This window comes from Phyllostomus discolor, chromosome 7 (genome assembly GCF_004126475.2).
Source record: "Phyllostomus discolor isolate MPI-MPIP mPhyDis1 chromosome 7, mPhyDis1.pri.v3, whole genome shotgun sequence".
Lineage (NCBI taxonomy): Eukaryota > Metazoa > Chordata > Mammalia > Chiroptera > Phyllostomidae > Phyllostomus > Phyllostomus discolor.
The window spans coordinates 57,077,132-57,101,346 of NC_040909.2; the positions used below are offsets into that span (position 1 = coordinate 57,077,132).

General features: G+C 40.4%; 1 protein-coding gene across 3 annotated transcripts in view; it reads left to right on the forward strand.

Moving 5' to 3' along the window:
- Positions 1-24,215, forward strand: part of ATXN7 (ataxin 7) — a 148,160-nt gene that overhangs the window by 44,123 nt on the left and 79,822 nt on the right. For 2 of the 3 annotated variants that reach the window (XR_004904287.1, XM_036030988.1), the window contains exons 3-4: positions 6,559-6,903; positions 7,129-7,197. Coding sequence is in view for 1 of the 3 variants with exons in the window: in XM_036030988.1 (XP_035886881.1) it covers positions 6,570-6,903; positions 7,129-7,197 (403 nt within the window). In the remaining 2 variants the exon portion in view is untranslated. Of the gene's footprint in view, positions 1-5,637; positions 6,224-6,558; positions 6,904-7,128; positions 7,198-24,215 lie in introns of those variants that run through there. The other variant, XR_004904288.1, reaches the window with a different exon arrangement.

The window sequence follows — 24,215 nt, forward strand, 5'->3', positions numbered from 1 at the left end:
AGAAAACTATGGACCATGCAGAAGGTGATTTGGGTTAAGGTCTCCAATTATATGAGAAAATATGTGTTTGGGTTGGGTATTGGTAACAGGGAACTGTATTCTTTCATCATCATTCATTCGCATGTTAGTGAAAAGCAGTTAAATCCACATGCTATTGATTTTTACCAAGAAAAAGAAGGTTTTATTTGAGAGGTGGAAAGGGAATGCAAACTTTTGTGGAATAGTGTATCCTTCGGAAAGCAGTACAAACTCAGATGGACTACTGGATCAGGGTGCACATAAAGAATGTGAAAAAGCCGGGGTGGTGGTGTTTGCCAGATCTATGACTTGACTTAGACCTGGAATTTTGCTGAGGGAAGGGAGAGGAAAGATCAGTGTTTTTCATTCCCTCTTGTGCCAGCATGCCTGCACTGTTGGTCAAGAGTTCAGCCCTAACTCATTTTGTGGACCAGGTTGGGGACCTGGCACACACAGATCTTATGATTTGTAGGGAGGTGAGTTCTAAGCTCCAAATGACACCTTTATGTTGGAAATGCAAACTGTTGATTCCTGGGGGAATAAGCATATATCTCATTGCCACCTTGATTTCAGAACATGCACACTCAAACCCAGTTCATGAAGTCCTATGATTTAGGGGTGAGGATGAGTTCCCCTGTGCTTAGTGCAAGGTATCAGGAAAGATGTTCTTAACGAAGTGAAATTTGCAGGAGTACTTGATTGAGCAGTAGGGTTTCAGCCAAGGGAAGGAAAGTATTATAGACGAAGTTACCTGTATGAACAAAGACTGGAGAGCTGGGATCTGGAGGAGGAAATATGTTTGAAGCTATGAACTCATTTTGGCTGGACTGTAGAGTGCTTGCTAGATGGGAAACTTAGATGTGGTGGGTTGAGGCTGGAACACTCCCTGAGTGCTAGAAGAGAAGTTTTTATTAAATTCCGTGGTTAGTGGGGAGCCCTTAAAAGTGTTAAAGCAAGGACTGACATAACTAAAGCCATGCTTCATTATGCAAGACTGATCTGATAGTGTAACACGGATAGATTAGAATTGGGACTCACTATATGATAGGCATGGCACTAATAATAGCTAACACTTATAGGGTGTTTTTGTACTATTAACTTTAATAATACTATCATAAAGTAGATACCTCATTTTACAGATGAGGAAACAGGCACAGAGAGGTTAAGTGATTTCCTCAGTTATACAGCCATTAAGTGATATTGGGATTCAACCTGGGCAGATTGGCTCTAGAACCCATGCTTTTAATTAACTGCTGGGCCCATCAGGTGGTGATATTTACAGTCACTTCAGTGAAAGCTGTATTAGTACAAAGGTGACATTGGGAATTATTTTTAACAGTGTGTTTAATTTTGCATTTTATTATATATGAGGCAGTACTCTGGAACTCTAAACAGTCAGCGTCTTTTTATAGCTAAATGTTGGTACAGCTTTTCCATTCCTTCCCTATAATTGAATCCTTTCTCTCTCTCTCTCTCTCTCTCTCTCTCTTTCTGAACTACTTTAACTGAAGGCTTTAAATGAAGATTTTAAATCAACCTTGTCAGTAATTAATAAAATGCAGGTCACTGTTAAATTCCTAGAAACATTTGGGTATTATTCAGTTTAAAGTTACAATTTACTACCTTGTATGTGTATATTTTTAAATTTTTCTCTTTAAAAGTTTTTATCACTAGTGAAAGTTTCTTTGGGAGAATTTGTATGTAGATACACGCATATGATTAAGAAAACAAATTAAAAATTCAAAGCTTTGAACTTCTTGGCAAATGATACAGTGTGTAGAATGAATGTGTGGATAGTCCAACTCTTTAAAAAGATAATTACCCTCATCTTTAATTCTCTACTTTTGCAGCTCTTCATATTATTTCTGATTTTGCACTTTTCAGCAATTCCAGCCACAGAGCTGATGAATTTAATATCCTTCCACTGTTCTCCCCCTACTGGAACAGTTATTCGTGACAGTCTGTAAGGAAAGTACAGTATTTCACTACAGAGAGCACACTTAAGGAGGGGCCTTTCCTACCATACCTGATAGCAGAATAGAGCCCTGGCTCTGTCTGAAGAAGAGAAAATGAAAGAGAGAGATGTGGTCAGAGGAGGGAGAGGGAATAGGAGTACAGGCTCAGCCAATTTCTGGAAGAAAAAAAGAAGCCAAAGCCAACACTTTCTAATTCAGTGGATCTGAGTTTCTTGTTACTCAAATGAAGGCAGTCCTTTGGGGTTGATAATGAAGAATCTCTGTTACCAACCCTGCAATTTGCACAGATAAATATACTGTAGTTGCTTGTTTTCAAGTTTATTTAAATGTTGTATTGGGACCAGTGTTTTTTTCTAAATAGAAAGGCTGGTTGTGTGGGATCTTGCATCTGAGAAAATTTTTGGAAAGCTTCAGCCACTTTACATTAAACTGGACTTAAAAACTGGGATGATCAACTTTTTCCCCCCACTTATTGATGTCTGTGGCATTTGAACAAGCATTTTACAAGTGAATCTGTTATGTAAAGAATCATTCTTGTTAAGAGAGACCTTATTACCCTTGGCACCTACTGGGAACATCCCTAAATTTGGAATGGTGAAGTAAGGCCATATTTTAAATACATCCCTGGAAGGGATGAAATGCTCAGGACTTGGCAGAGTTTCACTTCTGACAGCCTGGTTCTTAAGCCACAAACAATCTAATTGGTAGTTACTACAGCTTTTTTCATAAGAGCATTTTGATGAATTGAATGTTTTTCCCTACTTCTTACTCATCTCATGTCCTCAGCAAAATTACTATATTGTGTTTACCCTGGTGCCTAACAGAATGCCTAGTATGTGGTAGGAAATCGTTTGACAACTTGAGTCCTCATTATAAAACATACTGCTTATCTGCAGATCCTAAAGATCCTCAGTTACATGACATTATTAGAAGTGCACTGACAGGAGAACAGATTGATGGATCGTATGCAAGGCACACTTCTATACTAAAATAATTATACTACATGAATGTAAACTGTATTGGGTCATTTTAAAAATATTTTTTTAGTGTTGAAGAGGAGTACTAGGTAAGAAGTCATCCTTTCTTTATTATGGCCTTGTAGGTAGGAAAGACCTAGTGCTTGAGTTGTACTCTTGTTTGTAGACAAAGTTGTACTCTTTGTTTCTAGACAGTACCCTTTGTGTGTGGAACTCTTTTAATATGTTAGCCAAATATCAGAGCACTGTACTTTCTCAGCTAGCAGTTTTGACTTTTGTTGGTGACTTATTTGAATCTTTGGGAAACCAGTACCAACTATGGATATTAGAAACCGCCGGATCCAGAAGGGTTAGGACTTATGGATGAAGAGAGTATGGTAAAATGCATTAACTGTAGCTGAAGAGATTGGTGGGGAATTGTCTGACATTCTCTTGGTCCCCACATCTTCATTTACATGGTAATAAATTTCTCAGATAAGAATTGATCTGAATTGCTTGGTTTGATACAGGACATTTATTTAGAGTGTTATTTTGTGTTAAACGTTATACCAAGTACTTTTCCATGGATCTTTTCATGTTATTCCTAGAAGTCTGGCTCTTAACTCCCTTTTAAACTCTGGTGGACATAAGTTAGGTAACTTGTTCAGGTTACACAGCTTACAAGTGGAACAGCCACTCTGTGAACCCAGAAATACTTCCTAGGGACTTGCTCTGGAGCTCTCCCTCATTTTCCTTATCTGTAAATTCTAAGTAATACAACCTTACACAATTGTGAATATTGAGACAATGCAGTAAGGTACCAATGGCAATGCTAGTAGGTGCTTAATAATTGATAACTACTATTAGTAGTAATTTCTCTTAATAATTGTCATCATGCTAACAGGATACTTAGTATTTTTCATTTTAAGCCCTATTTTTTCTTTGCTAAACCAATCAAAATTGAAAGAAAAAAAAAGGTAGCAAGTTGGAATAAGGACAAAAGTTGAAGTATTATACAAATCTCCATATTGACCCCCATTGGCTAGAAGTCATATTAGTGAATCTTGAGGTATTTTTTGCATTTAAAAAGGGGGAAATTAAGCCCTGGCTGGTGTAGCTCCGTGGATTGAGCGCAGGCTGCGAACCAAAGCATCGCAGGTTTGATTCCCAGTCAGGGCGCATGCCTGGGTTGCAGGCCATGGCCCCCAGCAACCACACATTGATGTTTCTCTCTCTCTCTCTCTCTCTCTCTCTCTCTCTCTCTTTCTCCCTCCCTTCCCTCTCTAAAAATAAATAAATAAAATCTTTTAAAAAAGGGGGGGGAATTAAGCAGTATCTTGAGGAAGTGGGACTGTACTTCATGTTTGCCAGTCTTCCCCTTATTTTCCTTCTCACCCTATCCTCTGAGGGTTCAAAAGGGCTGTCCTCAGGAGATCAACTATATGGATCTTGTCCATACAGTTGGGTGGACTTAAGCTTTTCTTTTTAGTGGCAACTCCAAATGCCATTAAAGTTCATATTTTCAATTATCTTGTGTGGAATTATAAAATTCAAAGCAACTCATAAACTATGTACTTTAATCTAGGAAAACAGAAGTTGGATGTTTTTATGTAATAATACAGTTTTTCAATAATTGGTAAGAATGAAAAATTTAAAGTCTGCAATGGGGCCATCTAAGATTGAGGTCCCATGTTAAGAGTTAGGAACACTGTTGTTACCAAGGGAAATTATATGTTTTACCTGTGCATTTTTCTCACTGGTGCTCTTACTAGGTTAAAGCTTTAGAAATGATTTTTAATAATTTCAATTGTTTCTACTTTGCTTGGTTAATTTGTTTTCACTACTTCTTGGATAAGGACAGGAAGCATCCATAGTTTAACTTTTGAAACTTATGTTTGCATGTAATCCAGAAAAGAAAAATTTACACCCATATGTTTAAAATAAAAAATTCATACATTTTTTTCTAAAGCTTTCAAATTTTGAACCTAAATTTTAAAATCCATTTTACAAGAGCGCTATGCAGAATTTAGGTGCAATAACATTTCCTTATTTTTATTTATACATTTTTATGTTTCTGCAAGTTGGACTATTTTTCTTTAGCATAGAAGTTGGCCACCTCTATTACATCAGATGTCCTAGATAAAAAACATGAATAAACCTGCTTTCTTCCTACCTAAGGAAAGTACCTGTGAGCAAGCAGCCAAGACACATATGTCACAGGAGTGTTGATATTACTGCTATGTGAAACATGATCCAAATCCTTATTTGTCTAAGGCTTCAGATTTTCACATCTTCACATGCTCTAATTTATTAAGTAGCCTTTCACCATCTTATCACTGAAGCAAAAACTTTGGGCTCTGCGTGTGTGGTTGGGAGGGGTTCAAAATGTTGTGGGTCGGTGCTTAATATAGTGAGCTAAATCTGACAGAAAACTATTTTCTGAACACATTTTCTAGGAATGCTGTGCATTGCCCTAAGCCCTGGGTTACAGCCCTAAGTAAAGAGGGAGAGACTATATTAACTTGAATTAAAAATGAATCAGATTTTAAAATGACAAGATTTATTTTTTTTATTTTGGGGGTGAATGAATCACTTCCAGGAGTAATAGAAGGAAAAAGAAAAGTTTGGGGTAGTGTCTCCAAAAACGTGTCAACGGATTCGTGCCTGCTTCTCTCTCTCTCTCTCTCTCTCACACACACACACACACACACACAAACACACTGATTTCATGGTCTCCTCTTTGCTGGACAAGAAGTTCAAGTCCCCCAGGCGCACGTTGTGCCTTCCAGTGGTGGACCTCTGGCAGGCATACCTGGAACATCACCTGAGCTACATTTCCTTGATTGCCAGTGGTTTCCTGTGCGCCCTCTGCTCTGTGGTGGCTTCCCATTCATGCTTTTTTTTTTTTTTTGACAGCTGCGCGGCCCCCTGTGAGTGGAGAGTTTAGTGCCTCCTGCACCGGCCCCTGGGTGGGAGGGCCCAACCGCTAGGGCACTCAGTGGTGCCCCAGGGTCGACCTCCCGGCTCCTGCAAAGGTGGCTGCATTTCCGACTTTGCTCTGGCTCCACTCCGGGGGCTTGACGTACAAACTTCACCCGATCGAGCTGAGAGGGAGGGACCGAGGAGGGGGAGGAGGCGGCGGGAGGCGCCTCCACTTAAGGGAGCCGACTGGGTGCTGCCGCTTGGACGGACTCGCAGACGGAAGGAAGGAGCGGGCCGCGGGGCCGAGCTGGGGATGCGAGCGGCCTCAGGGTGGGCAGCTGAGGGCTGGGGGTGCGCTCCCCACCAAGGACAGATGTGCTAGGGCGCGGGGTGGGCACTGCTACAGGCGCGGGCCTCCGTGCGGGTCTCACGGAAGAGGCCGCCAGCGTCTCATCCCCTCCCCCGAGGGGCCACGGGAGTCGGGAGTCGAAAGCGAAAGCGAGCGGTGCGGACTTTGAGTCCTGGGCGGCAAGGGTGGCCCTGGAGGAGGCGGGCTGGGCAGCCGGAGGGTGCTGTCAACACACCCCACCCGGCCCACGGGCGGTGCACACCGCCGGAACTCCCGGCGCCTCCTTAAAAGCGGCCCCCCAGCGTGACTCTCTTCCCCCTTTTTTGTTACATTGTAGGAGCGGAAAGAATGTCGGAGCGGGCCGTGGATGACGTCAGGGGGGAGCCGCGCCGAGTGGCGGCGGCGGGCGGAGCAGCGGCCGCCGCCGCCGCTGCCGCCGCCCGGCAGCAGCAGCAGCACCAGCAGCACCAGCCACCGCAGCCGCCGCCGCAGCAACCCCAGCGACAGCAGCCGACGCTGCGGCGCCCACGGCAGGAGGACAGCGGCCCCGGCGCCGCCACCTCCTCGGCCACCTCCGCAATGGCGACCGTCGGAGAGCGCAGGCCTTTGCCCAGTCCTGAAACGATGCTGGGTCAGTCGTGGAATCTGTGGGTTGAGGCTTCCAAACTTCCTGGGAAGGATGGTGAGTATCCACGCCCTCCTTTTCCCCACGCCCTGCTGTTCCCTGTACTCTGACCCGTCTCCACCCCTCCCCCTCCTGTGACCAGCCCCCTCGGGGGTCCAAGATACTATGCTCCATTGGGTAAGGCAGAGGTGCCCTCACCTACTCCATGCGTGCGTGAGCCTACGTCACACTCCCAGCCACTGACCTGCCTCTCCCCTCTTCCTGTATGTGTGTATCTCCTAGGGACAGAATTGGACGAAAGTTTCAAGGAGTTTGGAAAAAACCGCGAAGTCATGGGGCTCTGTCGCGAAGGTGAGTCCAGGCCACTGAAGGAATTTGTACAAGCCCCAGGGAAGTTTCCTTGCTGGCTTCACCTGGGCAGGGAACTCTGGCCCACCTTACCCATTCCTTCCTGCCACGCAAGGATGCTGCCAGAGGAGGAGGAAGACGTGGAGGGACGGATGGAGCTTTTGGAAAATCTGGTTTGGGGGGTAGGGGGTCTTCTCGTGATGGGGAGCGTCCTGGAACCTTCCAGTGGAGGCCTGGCCCCATGCAGCCTGCGTCCTCATTGATGATCGCTGGCCACCTGCAGTGTGAGTTCAAGTTTGACCCCTTATGGAGAAACACCAGTGAGGGAAGGAATTCTCTGCTTCTGAAAACATTTCTCTAAATGCTTCAAGGGGCTCTAGGAAGGAAAGCTTGCTACCTGAAATTTTCTGCTGGAAGTCAAAATGAATTTTGAATTTTAGAAAAGATGACACTTTACTTCTGCAGTCTTATTTTTATGGAATTTAAGTTATAAAAGTTCAACAGCATCATCACACCTGAGGAGCAGTTAGTCAAATTTTTGTGAGCTGCCAAGATTTGGGGGGGGGGGGGGGTGCATGTGGTAAATCAGAATCTAATTAGTGGTCAGTTTTAATAAAACTGGTGTAGGGATACTGTAGGGAAATATTTGTAAATAAAGGTGTGCTTCCCAATGAAAGTCAGATTAGCTATCTAAATTGTCAGACTTTCCTTCAGATTTTCATTTTTCGTGAACAGTCACCTTTGCTGTCCAATTAATGCCTGTGGCAGGCCTGGACACTGGTCAAAAAAGGATTCTGGAGGCCAGTAGACTTTAGGTTCAGTTCAAGTTATTTTTTTTCAGTGGTACTATGGACAAGGTCTTGAGGGAAATTTGGTATACAAAATATTTGTATATTCCCCTATGCAATTTTATTTCTCACATGCAGCCATTTATTTTGGCATATTGTCCAGGGCCCCAAAATAGGTAGAACTTTGGCAAGTGGACCATATTAAAGTCCAGATTTGGCCTTTTGTTAGTGTCTGCACATTCACTAATTTGGTTTTTTGAATTGGCCACTTATTGACCTTTTGGCACTAGGAAGAAGAGTAATTCCACTGGCAGCTCTTTGAGAGCTTCCAGTTGGAACAGATTAGCATATTAGTTGATTTTGAAAATGAGAATATTTGTTTGCAAGCAAAGGATAAAGGGGGAAAACACAGGACTTGATGGTGATGTTGCAATAGGAAAAGTCAGTTGTTAGTCCGGTTTTAGTGTTGAATTGGCAGCTTGCCTGGGCTTAAAAAATTAAAATCACTAGGTGGCAACTCTCATAGGAAGCAGTTGGAGTAGAGTTGTAGAGGACCTGACCCACTCTTGTTCTTAGTTTTCATTCTCTGGGTGTGGATACATTTCCCATAAAGTTTTCTAAATCTATGTGAAAACAGTGTATTAATTATTGGCGATTTCCCTATAGAGGGTAAGTGTAATAGTGTTTCACTAGGCAACTTGGTCTGAACTGAGACCCTGTTAATTTAGTGACCTGAACCCAGTTTCTGTTGTATTTGTTATTTTCTTCTGGGACGTGCTCATTAGCAGGTTTTACCACAAAGATCTAAGACCTCTTAATTACCTTCTCAATGCACCAAGTGGTAATAGATTTGCTTGATTGTGCTTCTGACCTATCAAATTATTAGTGATTGTTAAGGGTGTCATTTTTTAAAACTGCTCTAACCATTTAGAGGATGCCAAAGTGACCAGCTCATCTGAAACTCTGTTCAACCTGTTTGGAGTTTGTGACTGAGTTTTCTAGCACAGTTTTAAAAAGCCAATCACAAGAAGGTTCAGCACTCATGCAGTGGGCCTTTGTTTTTGTAACAAGGAGCTTATGTCAGGCTGCTTAAGAAATGAAAATATATTTTAAAATTATCAAAAGTTATTAGACAGTTGTTCTTTGTTTTTGGTTACAATTATTTCCAAGAAATGGTATTTTGGAATTACATCCGTACTAAATTCCTCCTGTCGGTAAGGTTAAATTGAGAAGAAATATGTAGATAACTTGATCATGTGAACAAAATACTAAAAGTGAGAATCTCTCCATCTTGGAGTATGTCTGGAGGATGAATATGGGCTAGACTTCTTGACTTCTCCGATTCATGATTGAGGATTTAAGATTAGAAACCTGGGTGTGAAAGGAGGATGCTTAACCTTGAATTAGTTATTTCACCTCTCAGAATCTAGCTTTCCCTCTTTGTAAAAGGAGATGATAATATTTACTTCCCAAGGTTGTTGTAGGGTTTGAAATTAAATTAGGTAATGTATTGAAAATGACTCTACATGCTGCTTTCAGTCCTTTCAACTGCTGATAATCTGAGACCTGATTTCCTAATTTGATATCTATGTAGGTCAGGGATTTTTAACCAGGGACTTGAATGGGCTTCAGGAGGTCATAGTCCCCCTGAAATTGTAGGCAAAATAGTATATATCTCTAGGGAAAGTGTCCAGAGATTTTGTTGGATTCTCAAGATGGTTTACATTCTGTACCCCCTAAATTCAAAGCTGTTAACCTAGGATTTCTGTCTTTTTTTTTCCTTTTTTTTTTCTTTTTCCTCTTGCCACTTATCTCAGCCAATTTCCTCATGGCAAGACTGCCCAATAGTTAATGCTGTGGGAGAGGTTGGAATAATTGATTTATATGGAAGTGAGATTATTTGTGGTTTAGCTGATATATCAGTCCCTCTTCCTATTAACACAGTAGGCAAATGTTAGAATAAAATTTCACTTATCTTTCAGAGGTCAGTCTCTTTTAACCTGTATCCTTATGCTTTTATTGCCTTGCTTTCTTCTGTAATTTGTAGCATGAGTTGATTGCAGTCGATTTTGGTGGAAAAAAATTGGTAATACATTTGACTTCTTCCAAATGACTAAACTTAGAAGATGCATTACCTTTCTTTTCAAAAGATTTGTGAATTTCTAGAGTTCACAAAATTATGACTTGGTAAAATTGATAGGTATGAGATTAAAGGTTTTCATATTAGTGCCTGAACATATAGGGAAACTTTAAAAGTGAAAACATTAAATGCCTTAATTTCACAGCAATTTAAAAAAATTATATGGTGTCCTTGTGGGAGTCAACAGTGTAACTGGAAAATAACATTTTTTGTGGGATACCATCCCTAACTTCTCCTAAGCCTATTGTACAATATCAGAGTAGCCTGTCCTTTTCCTTCCTCCAGACATTTTACCTATCACCATGTGAAAGCATGATGGCCTTTCATTAGAGTGTAAGCTCCCAGAGGACAGGGGCATGGCTGATTGACATATACAAGGTGAAGCAAAAGGATGTTTACAGTTGTTCACATGGAAAATAATACAATAACTAATAATGCAAAAATAAACTCTGTTTGGTGTACTCACGACTGTAAACCTACTTTTTGCCCTACTCTGTATTTAGCTCCTGCACACTTTGTGCTCATAAATATTTACCCCCGAAATGAATTGATTGGCTTATCAGGAAGATTGCATGGAGTCACTCAAAGATGAGGGGTTCAAGTAACCAATTTTCCATTGTGTTGTGACTCTTAAAAAAATAAAGCTACCTATTCTGTGGAGTGGTGTGCTTTATGTCCCCAGGGGAGGCCAGAGGTTGTCTTTCAGCACTTCCTGTTGCTCTCTCTGTTCTGAGTTTAGCATTCCATTTGCACCACAGGTAGCAAACACAAAGTCCTAGAGCCGAATCACATTGTTTTATCTGTCTAGGCACCTTGTTTCTACTAGGTAGCAGTGCAGAGCTCCTTGCCCCCCAGTTAAGGAGTTACATTTACACAGTCCTAAAATTACTTTCAGCCCTTTGAAGGTAACTGTGAGGCTGATACGGCCCCCAGTGAAAATGAGTTTGACACCCCTGATTTACACTTTCCAGAAAGAGTGCAGACAGGATAGGACATCGCCTCTGTTATCTCTGATGTTTAGGCAAGGGCATAAGATGGCAACCTAGGATGATGTCCATACTTGATGACAGGTGATTTTTCATCACAATAACAGGAACACAGTTGACCTTAGGGTAAGATGGAAAAGAGGCTGATTGGCACCTATAGACAGCTAGGTTAGAAAAAAAACGGATTAGAGAGATAGGTAGCCTCAATCAACACAGACTGAGTGAACATAACAATACCAACTTTTTCTTTTCTAGGTAAAAAAGAAAAAAATATGTTCATAATGAAAACAAATAGGTGTTTTGTGAAGTACTGTTAATGTAACATTATAGGCATAAAACCCTCTCCCTGAGGTTAAGAGCATTTTTATTTTTCTCTAAGATTTCTCTTATGTTTCCCCCCCCTCCCCAGGTTGGGGGGTGGTGTGTGTGGACAGTTTGAAATATACAAAAATAGAGAAAAATATTTTAATGAGCCAACTTCCTTGTATCCATCATACAGCCTAAACAACTGAGTCACTGCCCAGTTTTGTTTCACCTCTACCCAGCTCCTCACACTAAATTAGTTTGAAGCATGTCGCAGACATCATATCATTTCTCTTGGTTTTCTTTTTTATGCTTCCTTGGATTTCAGCTTGTCTCCTACAAAATGAAGACTTAAAAGTGCTCTGTACTTTCTTTTGAAATAAGCCAGACTTCTGTTTCTGATGTCTCCTGTGAGTGTGTAAGGGTTTGGCAGGTGACAGTACTTACATCCTGCCTACATCTCAAGTGGAGTTTGAATTTCAGCCAGAGACAGTAATCTGTGAGACCCAAGTTCACTGCATCAGAATCACATTAATACACATTTGAGTACGCAGGTGATTCAGTTGCAGATTGCCCACATTTGATGCATACCTCTATGAGCTCTAGGTCAGCATCCTTGGTGACAGTTCCTGTAGGTAACTCCCTACAGACTTAGAGAGATATCCCTACAGCAGGAAGTCTTTCTCCTCATTGTGGCACCTTAGCTATTTTGATGCAAACTATAGCCTGTGGGCCAAATCCTGCCTGCAACCAGCTAAGAATGGTTTCTACATTGTTGAATGGTTTAAGTAAATCAAAAAGGATGATTATTTTATGATGTGAAAAATATGAAATTCAGATGTCAGTGTCCATAAGGAAAGCTTTATTGGAACATAGCCACACCCATTTGTTTGCTTATTGTCTTGGCTGCTATCTTCATAGAATGGGTAGCAAAGTTGAATAGGTGTGACAGACTGTAGAACCCACCAAGTCCAAAATGGACTGTCTGACTCTGTAGAAAAAGTTTGCTGTATTTGTTCTAATGGGTTCCCTGGTTAATGAAGGGAAACTCATTCTATAGAATGTGATTCTAGTACTTCTGGAACTTTCTATTTTGAGAGGGAGAATCTTTCAAATAGTATACTATTTGCGATCTTGGGAGAATACTATTTCAAATAGTAAAATGTATTCTTAAACCAAGAGTTTATTCAATATTGAAGAAATCTGTTTAGCTAGAAATAAAAATATAGAGAGAAACAGTTTGTGTAAGATAGTACCTATCCTTGTTTGCTTTTGTCGTTCACTACCACTTTTCTAGGGCATAAACCTGTTTCAGGGCAGTTCACATAAGAGCATTGACAGGGCTGTAACTGCCCCAACTTCTAAGAGCCTTGGGCTGTGAGGGTGATGCTTGGCTTTTATTAAGCCCCTGAATGGTAGGTAAATATTCTAGTGAAAGAATAAAAACCTTTATGGGCTATTCAAAAGGTTACCTGACTCAAATTCTTCAGATTTTCTGCTCTTTAGCTAGATAAGTAAGAGAAGCTGAAGCCTTATTGGAGATTTGGGAATTGTAAAGCGGATTCACCAGGAGACACATTTGCATTTTGATTGATGAAGTAGTCATACAGTGTCCTTAGATCCCACATCATAGGAGTTTTTACTTACTGAAAAGTGTAAAGCCTGGCACAGTCCATGCTGAATTCCTCAACCCTTGAGGCTTCACAGGTAATGGAAACCATGTGTGCTACCTGTAGTAGGATGGGGTTCCCAACTGTACTCCATTTAGTTTTGATTAATTCTTGTACACTCTAATCTCAGAAGGGAAATGAAAGGAATTTATGCATTATTATTGAGCATGACCTGTATCTTATGTGGTCTCATTTACTTATAAAGACATCCTGCTTCCTCATGTCCCCATCTTACAATGATCCTATGTGTGTATGGACAGCTTGAATTTGGTGAGAATTTTTATTCTGTTCCAGCACAGGTTTGACCTAGTGTAATCTTCACAGCAGTCCTTTGATCTAAATGTTACCAGTATTCTCATTTTACAGAGGAGGAAACTGAGGCTCACTCAGAGAAGTGGGGTACCTCACTAAGATCACAAAGCATGTAAAGAGGCCCTGTAATCCAGACCTGCCTAACTCCATAATCCACATGCTTAATTCTCTGCCTTGCATTCTGGAATACATTCCAGAATGTATTCTCGCTTCTCATGAGCTTGATAAGAGCAGGTTGCTGTGACCTTTGTTTTCCTTATCCTTGGCTAGAAATTCTGACCTTTACCAAAAAAAATGTTTTTAAGCAAAAATATCAGAGCTCTTCCTTTACTGTGTCCTTACAACAGTCTATATGTTGTATTGAGCAGTTCTGTTAGAAAGTCTTTTCTTTGAGGGGAAGGGGAAGTGTTAGGTTTGCATTAGAAGTAATTGGCTTTAAAAAAAGGTTAAATGAAAGCTAAAGTTGCAGCAGATAGCAAACAATCACCTGGGATTTGTGCCATTAAAAAAGGAGAAGTGAAATTTCACTATTTAAATAGCATTTCAATATAAGATTGCTTTTAATCACATTGATATTCAACGTTTATGGCAGTATTTCCAGTAAATGTTCCCCTTGATTACTAAAGTATTTTTTTATTGAACTTCTAAGGAGAAAAGGAAGCCTGTAGTAGACTTAACAGTTGGAGCTGCTGTACTTTTGAGAGAAAGGCAGAGGATTACATTTATATTCATCTTGTATAGCAGGGATTATTATAAATGAGCAAGAGAAAGAGAAGAATGGATTTTGCATTTCAGGCACTCATAACGTGAAAACTAGATTAAATGGTCTTGTTCCTCTTTGTAATAAGACCCTGCTAACATGAAATGTTTTTTCTCTTATACGTAAGCTTATGGCAAGAAAAAATTAATAGGCCCTGGCTGGTGTGGCTCAGTGGATTGAGAGCCGACCTGCGAACCAGGGGGTCACTGGTTCAATTCCCAGTCTAAGGTACATGCCTGGGTTGCAGCCAGGTCCTCAGTGGGGGGTGCACAAGAGGCAACCACACATTGATGATTCTCTCCCTCTCTTTCTTCTTCTCTTCTCTTCTCTTAAAATAAATAAACAATAAATAAAATCTTTAAAAAAAAAGAAAAAAGTAATAGTTTATTATCAATTAGATTCACAATCTTAAAACAGAAAATATTCCCCTCCCATATGATACAGGTGTTTTCCACAATTCTGAACTCCAAATATTGCAATAGGAAAAAAAAAAGGAATGCTTTTAGCTAATGCTCCTTAAGCTCTTATAATTTAAACCATAAAGTTTCTGTAACAAACTGAGGACCAAACCAGATTGCTAACATTTTATAATAAATATAATTAGGCACATATATAATTCTCACCACCATAAAAGTATGAGGGCCATTGTTTTGGAATAAAAGACAGTCATCTAAATTTGAAGAAAGTTTAGGTTTAGGAAAGACTCATTGCATTGCCCTCTTCTCTCTCTCTCTCTTTTTTCTTTGTGGACTCTTTGGAGATCAGTAGGTTTGAGAACCACTGCTTTAAATAAGCTTCCCAAAGGATCTTCTATGTAATTCTACTCCTGTGTACTATTAGTGGGTGTTGTGCAGAAAAAGGGTTCCATGTGGTGAGTTTACAAAAAAACAATTTTAAGAGAGAAGCAGTACTAGGAACTCCAGTTCCAGAGTTAAACAGACTTAGGTTCAAATCTCATCTCTAATAGGTGACTAACTTAAGGAAGATTCTGTAGCTTTACTAACCTTCAGTTAAGTTACCTGTAAAATGGGGTTAGTGGTGGTACCTCATAGTATTTGAGAGGATTAAATAGTATAACGCAGATTCAGGACTTTATATAGTGTCTAGCAGAGTAACTATTCAATAAGTGTTAGTTGCTAATTTTGTTTTACTATTTATTAATTTATTTATTTTTATCTTCACTCGAGGGCATTTTTTCATTGCTTTTTAGAGAGGAAGGAAGAGAAAGAAACATCGATGCAAGAAAGAAGCATTGATTGATTGTCTCCTGTATGCACCCAGACCTGGATCCAAACCTACAACTTTTTGGTTATAGGGCAACACTACAACCAACTGAGCCACACTGGCCAGGACACTAATTTTATTATTTTTATCAATAATAAGAATACAGTGTCGTAAACATGCCTCTAATCAAGTGGTGAGCCAGGATGCTCAGGGGAGCAGCAGGCAGTGAAATGTCAGTTTTCCTTTAGCAGGCAATATGTAGACAGTGAGAGGAAACTGCAGGGTCTCAGGATAATAGAGTAGCAAATGAACCCCAGTTTCATGCTTTCTTGGACTCTAGTAAAATGAGAAGTGGGAATCGACATTTCTTACTTCCTCTTTTGTCATCTCTTTGGATGTGCAGAGAGAAGCCCAATGTGGTTATATACCTTCCCTTGTTTGTAGAGTTGTGCTCCTCTTCTTGAAGCCTATAGTCTGTGTTTCTTTAGATAGCTTCTTATAATGTTTTTAAAAACTGTTTGGGGGGCAAGAAAGGCAAATTATAGCTAACAGAATAAAATCATTTACGCTAAGTTGGGAAATGGATCACGATAATTGAGGCTAGTAGTTATGTGATTTTGTATATGTTGTGGTAGTCACAGGGAGTTTTCACAGGCAGTCCCTGCATGATGAGGGAATTTAGAAAATTTCCTTTTCAATTCTTGGAAATTTTCATTTTAACTTGAAGCAGTTCTTCATTTAAGTTACTTTACTGCCTTTGGAAACTATACACAGATATGTTTTAGTGGGAAAACATTATTATTGAAGTTAATACATACTCATAAGGATTTTACTACTAATGGTACTAATGGAAGTAAGGAAGATGAAAGCCATCATTCTCTATAATCTCACTCTGGGCCAATTTTAAATCTTCAGTTACAGGATTTGGACTTGGGACATTGCGCACTTAATCAAGGACACCTATGTAAATACTTTGAGCACTTATTGACAGGGAACACTCAAACTTGCCAGCCTTTTCATTTCACTTCTTGACAAGATCCAGATCCTGTCATTGAGCAGGCTTAAAGATATTTTGTCCAGTGTAATTCCTACTTTGAGAATTCTCGGGCTGTTTCACCTTCATTCATTTAGATTTTATTCCACAAACATTTGACAGGTACCATCTCTGTGCTACTTGCTGTGCAAGAGTTTGAGGGCACAACTGCAAAAAAGGTAAGAAGGCACAGCCCTAACCCCCAAGTCAGGCACTAGGTTAGCAAATATTTATGGAGTCATCCACTAAGTGCCAGGTTTTCTGATGGGTGTTGGAGATAAAGTGACACAAGTCAGAAAGAGCCCCTATCCTCTAGTGAAGCCAGACACAGTAAATACAAAACATTTTTCAAGGACTTTGAGTAAACTCAATAAAGTAGGCTAATGGGTTGGGGATGGGGAAGCAGGGTTCTAGCTAACATGATCGGGAAGGCTTTTTTGAGAACTGAACATTTGAGCTGAGATGTGAATGATGAGAGAAAAGTGGCCAATGGATCATGTGAAAGGAAAGGAAAGAGTGTCCCAAGCAGAAAGATAAAGCAAGTAATGGCCTCTGAGGTGGGAATGGAGAACAGTGGTGCGAAGTGAGGCGCATGAAGGTTAGATCAAGATCTTCATGATCAAAGGTCAGGAATTTGGCTCTATCCTAAATGTAATGAGAGCCTGGGGGAAGGGGAAGGTAGCTTCAGCAAGGGAATGAATGGCCTGATCTCATTTGCTGTGTGTGAAGACTGCTGGCTGATATACAATAAATTGATTGGGGGGAGGGATAGAGTCCTAAAAAGCTAGGTGAAAGATGATGGTGCCTTAGATCCTGTTGATGGCAATGCCAGTGCAGAGAGATTATCCTGTCAAGGGTATGTTACAGAGGTGGAGTTGACATGATTTAGTGAAGAATTGGATGTGGATGAGGGATAAAGCTAAGGATTGGGGTGTGAGGCATGAGAGCTAAGTTGGTACCATTTAATGAGCTGAGGAATAACAGAGAATGTTGTGACTCAGGGTCAGGATTTCTGTTTTCGCCACACTGTTTGATATACTTGGCATTTGTGTGTACCTGTGGAGAATAGGCAATTGAATATACAGTCTGGAGCTGGTGGAACAGCCTGGCCTGGAGACACTAGGTGAGTCTGTGTCATCACTGTACACAAGACCTGGAAAACTGTGGGGTGGGGTGCAAGTGCCGGTAAAGAGCAGAAGAGGGCCAAGGGCTGAGCTGTCATTGAAGAGGTTGTGGTAAGGAGGATTCTGCAAAAAGGGTGAGGAATCTCCAGTGAGGTGGGAAGGGAAACCAGGTGAGTGAGGTGGTATAGAATTTGAGAGAACAAACCACTTTAAGTGAGAAGTGATTGCCTGTGTCAGATGCTGCTGAGAGGTAAAGCCAGGCTAGAGACTTGATCTTGCACTTTGGCAGTGTGGAGGTCATTAATGACCTTAATCAGAAGAGTCAGGGAGGCAGATGCCCATTTAGAGGAGGCTGTAAGAACTGGTGCTGAGCAAGTGGAGAGGGTAAGTGTAGGCAGGCCTTTAAAGGATTTGGCTTTGAAAGAGAATGGAAAAATGAGGCAATAGCAGGATGGGGGCATAAATAAAGGGAAGGCTTATTTTATTCTGTTTTGTGTAATTTTATTTATTTTGGATGGTATTAGGGCATGTTTGTCTGCTTTGGAAATTATCCAGTATTGAGGAATAATTGAGCACATTTGAGAAAATGGGTAATCATAAGGATAATACCTTGATTTGGGAAAATAAGATGGGACTCAGAGCCCAAGTGAATGTGTCAGTTTCAGATAGAACCAGAGACTTCCTTCTGTTATAATGAGAGGCAAAACCTGCAGATTGGTTGCAGGTAGAGACGGGGAATTGTGGGAAGATAAGGTAGGTAGTTCTTTCTTGTCATTTCTGTGAAGTAAGAGAGAAGTTAGGAGATCATCAGTTGAGATAGGGTAGGAAGAAGAATTTTGTCTTTTTCTCTAAAGAGGGATACCCAAGTAAACAGGCTGTCATGTATCCTTTAGAAGCCTCCTAGTGCACTTAGAAGAAAATCCAAATTTCCTAGTAAGGCCTGTGAGGTCTTGGATGGTAGGTAGTAGTGTGAGCCCTGAAAATTGGAAATCTCAAAAACTTGAAGGTTGCTGTCAGAGCATGGGAGAGAGAAACAGAGGACAGGTAAGGAAGCCTACTTATAGGAGGTTAAGGGGAAGTTAGAGCTTTTGTTAAGTCTTGATTGGTAAGTCAGCCAGTATGGTATGGGAATAACTTTTGAGGTGGGGACATCTCTAGGGAGTCTGAAACTTGGCAGTAGCCCTTGAGGGTGAGTAGTGGAGGACAGTGATGGAGCCTTATCAAACAGGAATCAAGTCATACTAGAAAGAAGTTTGTGCTTTGTCCTGAAGGTGGGCTTTGGTAAATTACCATGGTAACAGTGTGAAAGTTGAATCGGCAGTGGCCAGTTAGAGGCCAGTGAGGTATGTAGCTTGCCTTCTTGATGTGAAATCCTCAAGTGTCTAGGTAATGATAAACTGAGGAAGTGAGCATTGTTTCTTCCTGATAAAACCCTGTTATGGTTTCTGTCCCTTTGCATTCATTTTTTCAGCATATATTTACTGAGCACCTACTTAGTGCTAGGTATTATTCTAATTTTCAGAAAAAACAGCAAACATTCTTGAATTGCCCTCTTAAGAGCTTCTATTTTAGTGGGGGAGATAGGTAATAAATTGAAAAGAAAAGGGAAGTATATATGTTAAGCAGTGATGGGTGTTCTGAAGAAAGATTAAGGGTAGAAAAATACAGTTTAAAATAGAGTGATGAGTTTTCTAAACCAAGACTTGTAGGATATGAAGGTATGAGTCAAGTGGATATCCTGAAGAAGCCTTCAGACAGAAGGGGCAGCAAATCCAAAAGTTCTGGTGGGAGAGGATTTAGGAGTGTCCTAAGAACATCAGTGGGCTGGGGTGGCTAGAGAAGTATTAGGGGAGGGTAATAGTAGATAGAAGTCAGATGCTAAGAATTTGAGAGTGTTTTGGGGAGGCAGATCACAGGGGGCTGTGTAGTTCAGTGAAAATCCCAATTCCTTTACAGTGTTCCACAGGCTGTGCTCAGTCTGGCCTCCATCAGGTTGTCCAACCTGGTCACCTTCCATTTTCCTCCTTGCCTACTGTGCCTCAGGCACCTTGGCCTCCTTCCAGTTCCTCTCACACTCTGGGCTCTTTCCCACCTCTGAACTTTTCCAAAGCTGCTGCTTCTCTTTCTTCCCCTACCCATTCCCTAGGTTAGGTTTCATCTTTAATTTTAGAGCTCCTATCAAAAATTGTTCATTGGTATTTTGTGTTGATATAAAGCAAGCCATCACTCTTGCTAGAGTGTGACATTACTGTTAGATTTGGGGTGTTAATGCCACGCAGGAGGAATTAGGACAAGGTTTTACATAAGTCTTGGCTAAATTTACAGTATTGACTTAGAGCAGGAAAACAGTATAGACTACCCACTAAAGATATTTTTCAGCTTTTTATTGGGGGGATGGGGGTAGTGTTCACTGCAATATCATTTAATTCCCTTGTTGGATATAAAGTTTGATAAAGCATTGTTTATCTTTGTTTCCAGTGTTCTGATACCCTCTTTTTGGTTGATTAACAATATGCTTTGAAGAGAGAAATGGTTTTGGTTTTGGAATATCTGGTTAGATACAAATAAATGACAATGTCCTAAGTCTCTGTTACATCACCAGGGTTTTCTTTCCCAAGATAAACTCAGTGCTATTTTCAGCCTTTGAATAGGAAATTTATTTTCTCCTTTCCCTTTATTTCTGTTTCTAGGCCTTTTTCTGCCTATTCTGATGAGCTACTATACTGGAGACAGGTTCAGAGTTTACTGTAGATACTGTGTGCATCACTTTCTATTCCTCTACTTGGCCCCATGTCTGATGAGCTTTTCATTGTTGACTGGCAGCTGCAGTGGCAATTTCTTTAAAAGATCTTGTGTTTGGTAGATGTTCTCTTTTAAAAGCCAGTGACTGTTACTGAAAATAATCCGTGTTGTGTGAGGCTATAATCTACCCATGAATTATAGTCTTGTCATTGAAGAGATAGTTATGCCAGAGTAGCAAATAAAACAATTGATTTTTTTATTCTTTAAAGACCAAACCATCCTGACAGATTAATAAAGTTGTAAGCATGAGTATTCATCAAGTGCCGGGTTAATCTTTGTAGAAAGTTCACACAAATCTCTTTTTCCCCACCAGTAATTCTGAAATAAAAACAGCTTAAATATAGGATTTTGATAGATGGAATTTAAGAATTATGAAAACCTGTCTAATCCCGATAGCTATACAGTTTGCATATCCTTTGTATTTGAGTGGGAAATGCTTTTTTAAAATATTTGAGATCTTGAACAATTAAGCATCATAGCCAATACTTGGTAGTGAGTAATAGTAATAGTAGGTAGTGCTTGTTATTTGAGTACTTCCTATATGTTAGGCACTGCACTAAGAGCTTTACATGGATTGCCTCATTTAATCCTTAGTATAATACTGTGAAGCAGGTACTTACAGTGTCCCCATTTTAAAGATGAAAAAAATTGAAGCTAAAGCAAGTTAACTTGTATCAAATTACACAGTTTATAAGTGGCAAGGCTGAGATTTCTGGTCTGGCTGATCCCAAAACCAGATGGTTCCTTGATTTGTCCAATTAGCAGTGGCTAATCTCTGTTTGTTGAGCTGCCATTTTTGAGGGGACACTTGGAATAGGTTTTAGTATATTGGTAAGCCAGTAAAGTATTAGTGCACATTCCAGAGAGCAGTTTAACCTCAAGAAAATTGCTTGGTTATTGTTTTAGGGAATAGCAACAGCAGTGAAGTTCTGGTGGGGAGAGAAGGGATATTGTCTGAGAACTTTGGACTTAAAATCCTAGGACTGGGGAGATGTGAGCATGTATATGTGTATGTGTATATGTGCATGAGGCCGTGCAAGGATTCATTTAAAATCCATGGTGAACTTAATTTGTAGAATTCATGATGGAGAAATGCTTAACTCTCAGAAAGTAAATCACAATAGCTTGTTAGCTGAAACAAGTAAAGATGATTTAGAAATTTCTTAAACAGGGGAGTGACACATATGCTAACTTTAGGACAATGTCTTCAGCTGAGAAGATAAAGCTAAAACACAGCTCATACTACCTTTTATAATAAGGCACAGAAATTCTTGTAAGCCAAGATTAACCAGGAGTCTTTCTCACTCACCAAACCATGTTTTGATTGATATCAAGTAGCTAAATTGATTAGTGTGACTGTTCATTCTTTTTTCCCCATCTTTGCTTGTCTTGGTGGTGGTGCTTCCCAAAGTGGAAATAGGTGACAAAACAGTACTTTCCATCAGATATTTTTCTTTGCTTTGGTCATGTTGCGTTCCTATGGTCTTGCCTATGTGTGATAAGATTAGCACAAGGAAAATGGGAGTTTGAAGGCCAGGCCAGGCCGCTCCTCTTGGCCATAAAAGCCCCTCATTGTATCCTGTCTTTGCTCTGCACACAGTGGGTTCACACTGCCTGTTAGTGAAGCAGCTAACAAGTAGGGGAGAGATGATTGAGAAACTCCCCATCCATCAAGAGGAACTGGGAGTTACCTGCTCAATAGCCTTTCACAGCAATCTAGGGTTTTAAAATGGTTATGACTAAATTGGACATAATTTGTTTCCTTTCAACAGGCAAAATAGATTTTAATGTGTATTTTAACGATTTTTCAAACAGTGCTGATTACTTGGAGAGGTCAGACTTTAATGCTTGATTTTGGTGAAATTTAGCGGTCCCTGTTGTCATAACAAGTTTTTATTTTTATTTCCAAATCCCAAGGAAATTTTAAGTACTGTCAGTTTTATGAAAAGGTAATTAGGGAGTAAGTAGGTAATATATTTTGCAAGTGGTTGGTTTGGCATCATCACTCAAAGTCCTATTTGCCTGATGAAAATACCTTGTAATGAGATCCCTTTGTATGCAGCCTCTCCACAGCTTTGCCTGGAAAGCCTTGTCCATAATCATTGTCTATATCTGGGCACTGTCAAATGAAGAGAGGAGTCAGAGTGGAAGAGCAGCCACCTGATCTTTTTCAAATCCCACAGTTTACAATTTGGTGTAGGTTCTAACATACTCCTATTGCTAAGGATTTTTGTACCAAGTTTTAAGACACTGGGCAGGTGGCTACTTCTGCAGAGACATAGGAAGAGTCTGCTTGTGTGTTGGTTTTGTTAAATAGGACTGTTGAGTATCCTATAGCGCGTGGGCGAGTAGAGGAGTGCTGTTTCAGAGAACTGCTGAGGAATTAAAGTGCATTGCAGAAGAGATTGGCCCTTGAAGCTGGCATCAATGGCATGTATACTGAAAGTTCTATCTTCTTGTTTCCACTGGTGATCTTAAAATTACTTCTTATAAGCCTCTGCCCCCCCCCCCCCAGAAAAAAAGTAGAGAGGAAAGCATGAAGCTTATGTGCTCAAAATTGTAACTTAGCTCTGATAAAGGTTTTGTGAGGAATAGCTGTGGATACCCCATGTGTGGAATCCGTATTTATAGACTGTCTGGCCTTGACTAGTATCAGGAAGGAAGAACCCAATAAGACCAGAGAGGGGGCACTCTTGGGATTTGCCTTGCTGCAGAAAACAAGCTAAGTCCCTGGCCTGTGAGGATGGGAGGGACTGACCCAGTGTTCCTTTTTCTTCAAGGCTGTTTTGCCTGCTCTTCAGAAAGGTACGTCATTGCCGTATCTCTTTCTCTCTCTCTCTTTTGCTTTTTGGGTTGTTTTGTTTTGTTTGTTTGTTTGTGGGGTTTTTTTGCTTTGTTTTCAATGCTCTTGGCTATATTTCTTCTGGTTTAGGTGGTGTCCTTTCTATACTCACACCCTCCTTATACTACGCCTACCTCTGACTCTTCAGGAAAAGAGTTCACATTTAAATCCTGATTTCTTTTAATGCCCTCCATCTCATGTCTTGATATGGGTGATGTAAAGTGTGACTGTAATAAATCTGAAAAGGGAGAGAAAAGCCTTAAATACAGAAGTGGAAGTAGACACATGAAGAATTAATGCATGGGCTTTGAAATCAGGGGTTCTCAACTGGGTTTATTTGAGCAATGGGAGGTTCATGAACCCCTTCATAGATACATACAAAATATTGTCTTATTTGAATAAGTACAGGTCTCTGGGGGAAGAGTGTATACTTTTCAACAGATATTCAAAGACCTTCATAACCCAGTAGTGTTCAGCATTACTTTTATTTGTAGTTAAGGCAGGTTTTTTATTGAACTTCCCGTATTGAAGGTAAGTTTTTAAATTTTTCTATTTGGTTTCTAAATTTTTTGTTTTGATTAATTAATGTATTCCTAGCAATATTTTCTGTAATTCTCATTAGTAACATATAGCATTGGAGGTTAAGGTTGTAAGTGGGCCAGCCTGAGATGCCAACCATTTTTTGTCAGTGATAACATGCAGACTTACATCCTTTCAGATAGATAAAAAGTTCAATCTTACCTGAAGTTTTGTTACTGAAGCTGTTCATAAATCAAGGACAGATGAGGGACATACTGGGTAATTTTTTTGATACTCACATCCAAAAGTATGTATTATTGTTTAAATGACTTGTTCTTGGTTAACTCACTTCACTGATTCCCCTTGCCCTTAGGGTAAAGCTAAAACTACTTAATGTGGCTGACTGACAAGGCTCTCTTTGCCCAAGGCCACCGCAGCTCCTTAGCTCTTCCTTTTAGGTTATGTGCTGTTCCCATCCAGGGACAGTGACTCCCTTTTTCCAGACTCCCTTCTTCTTC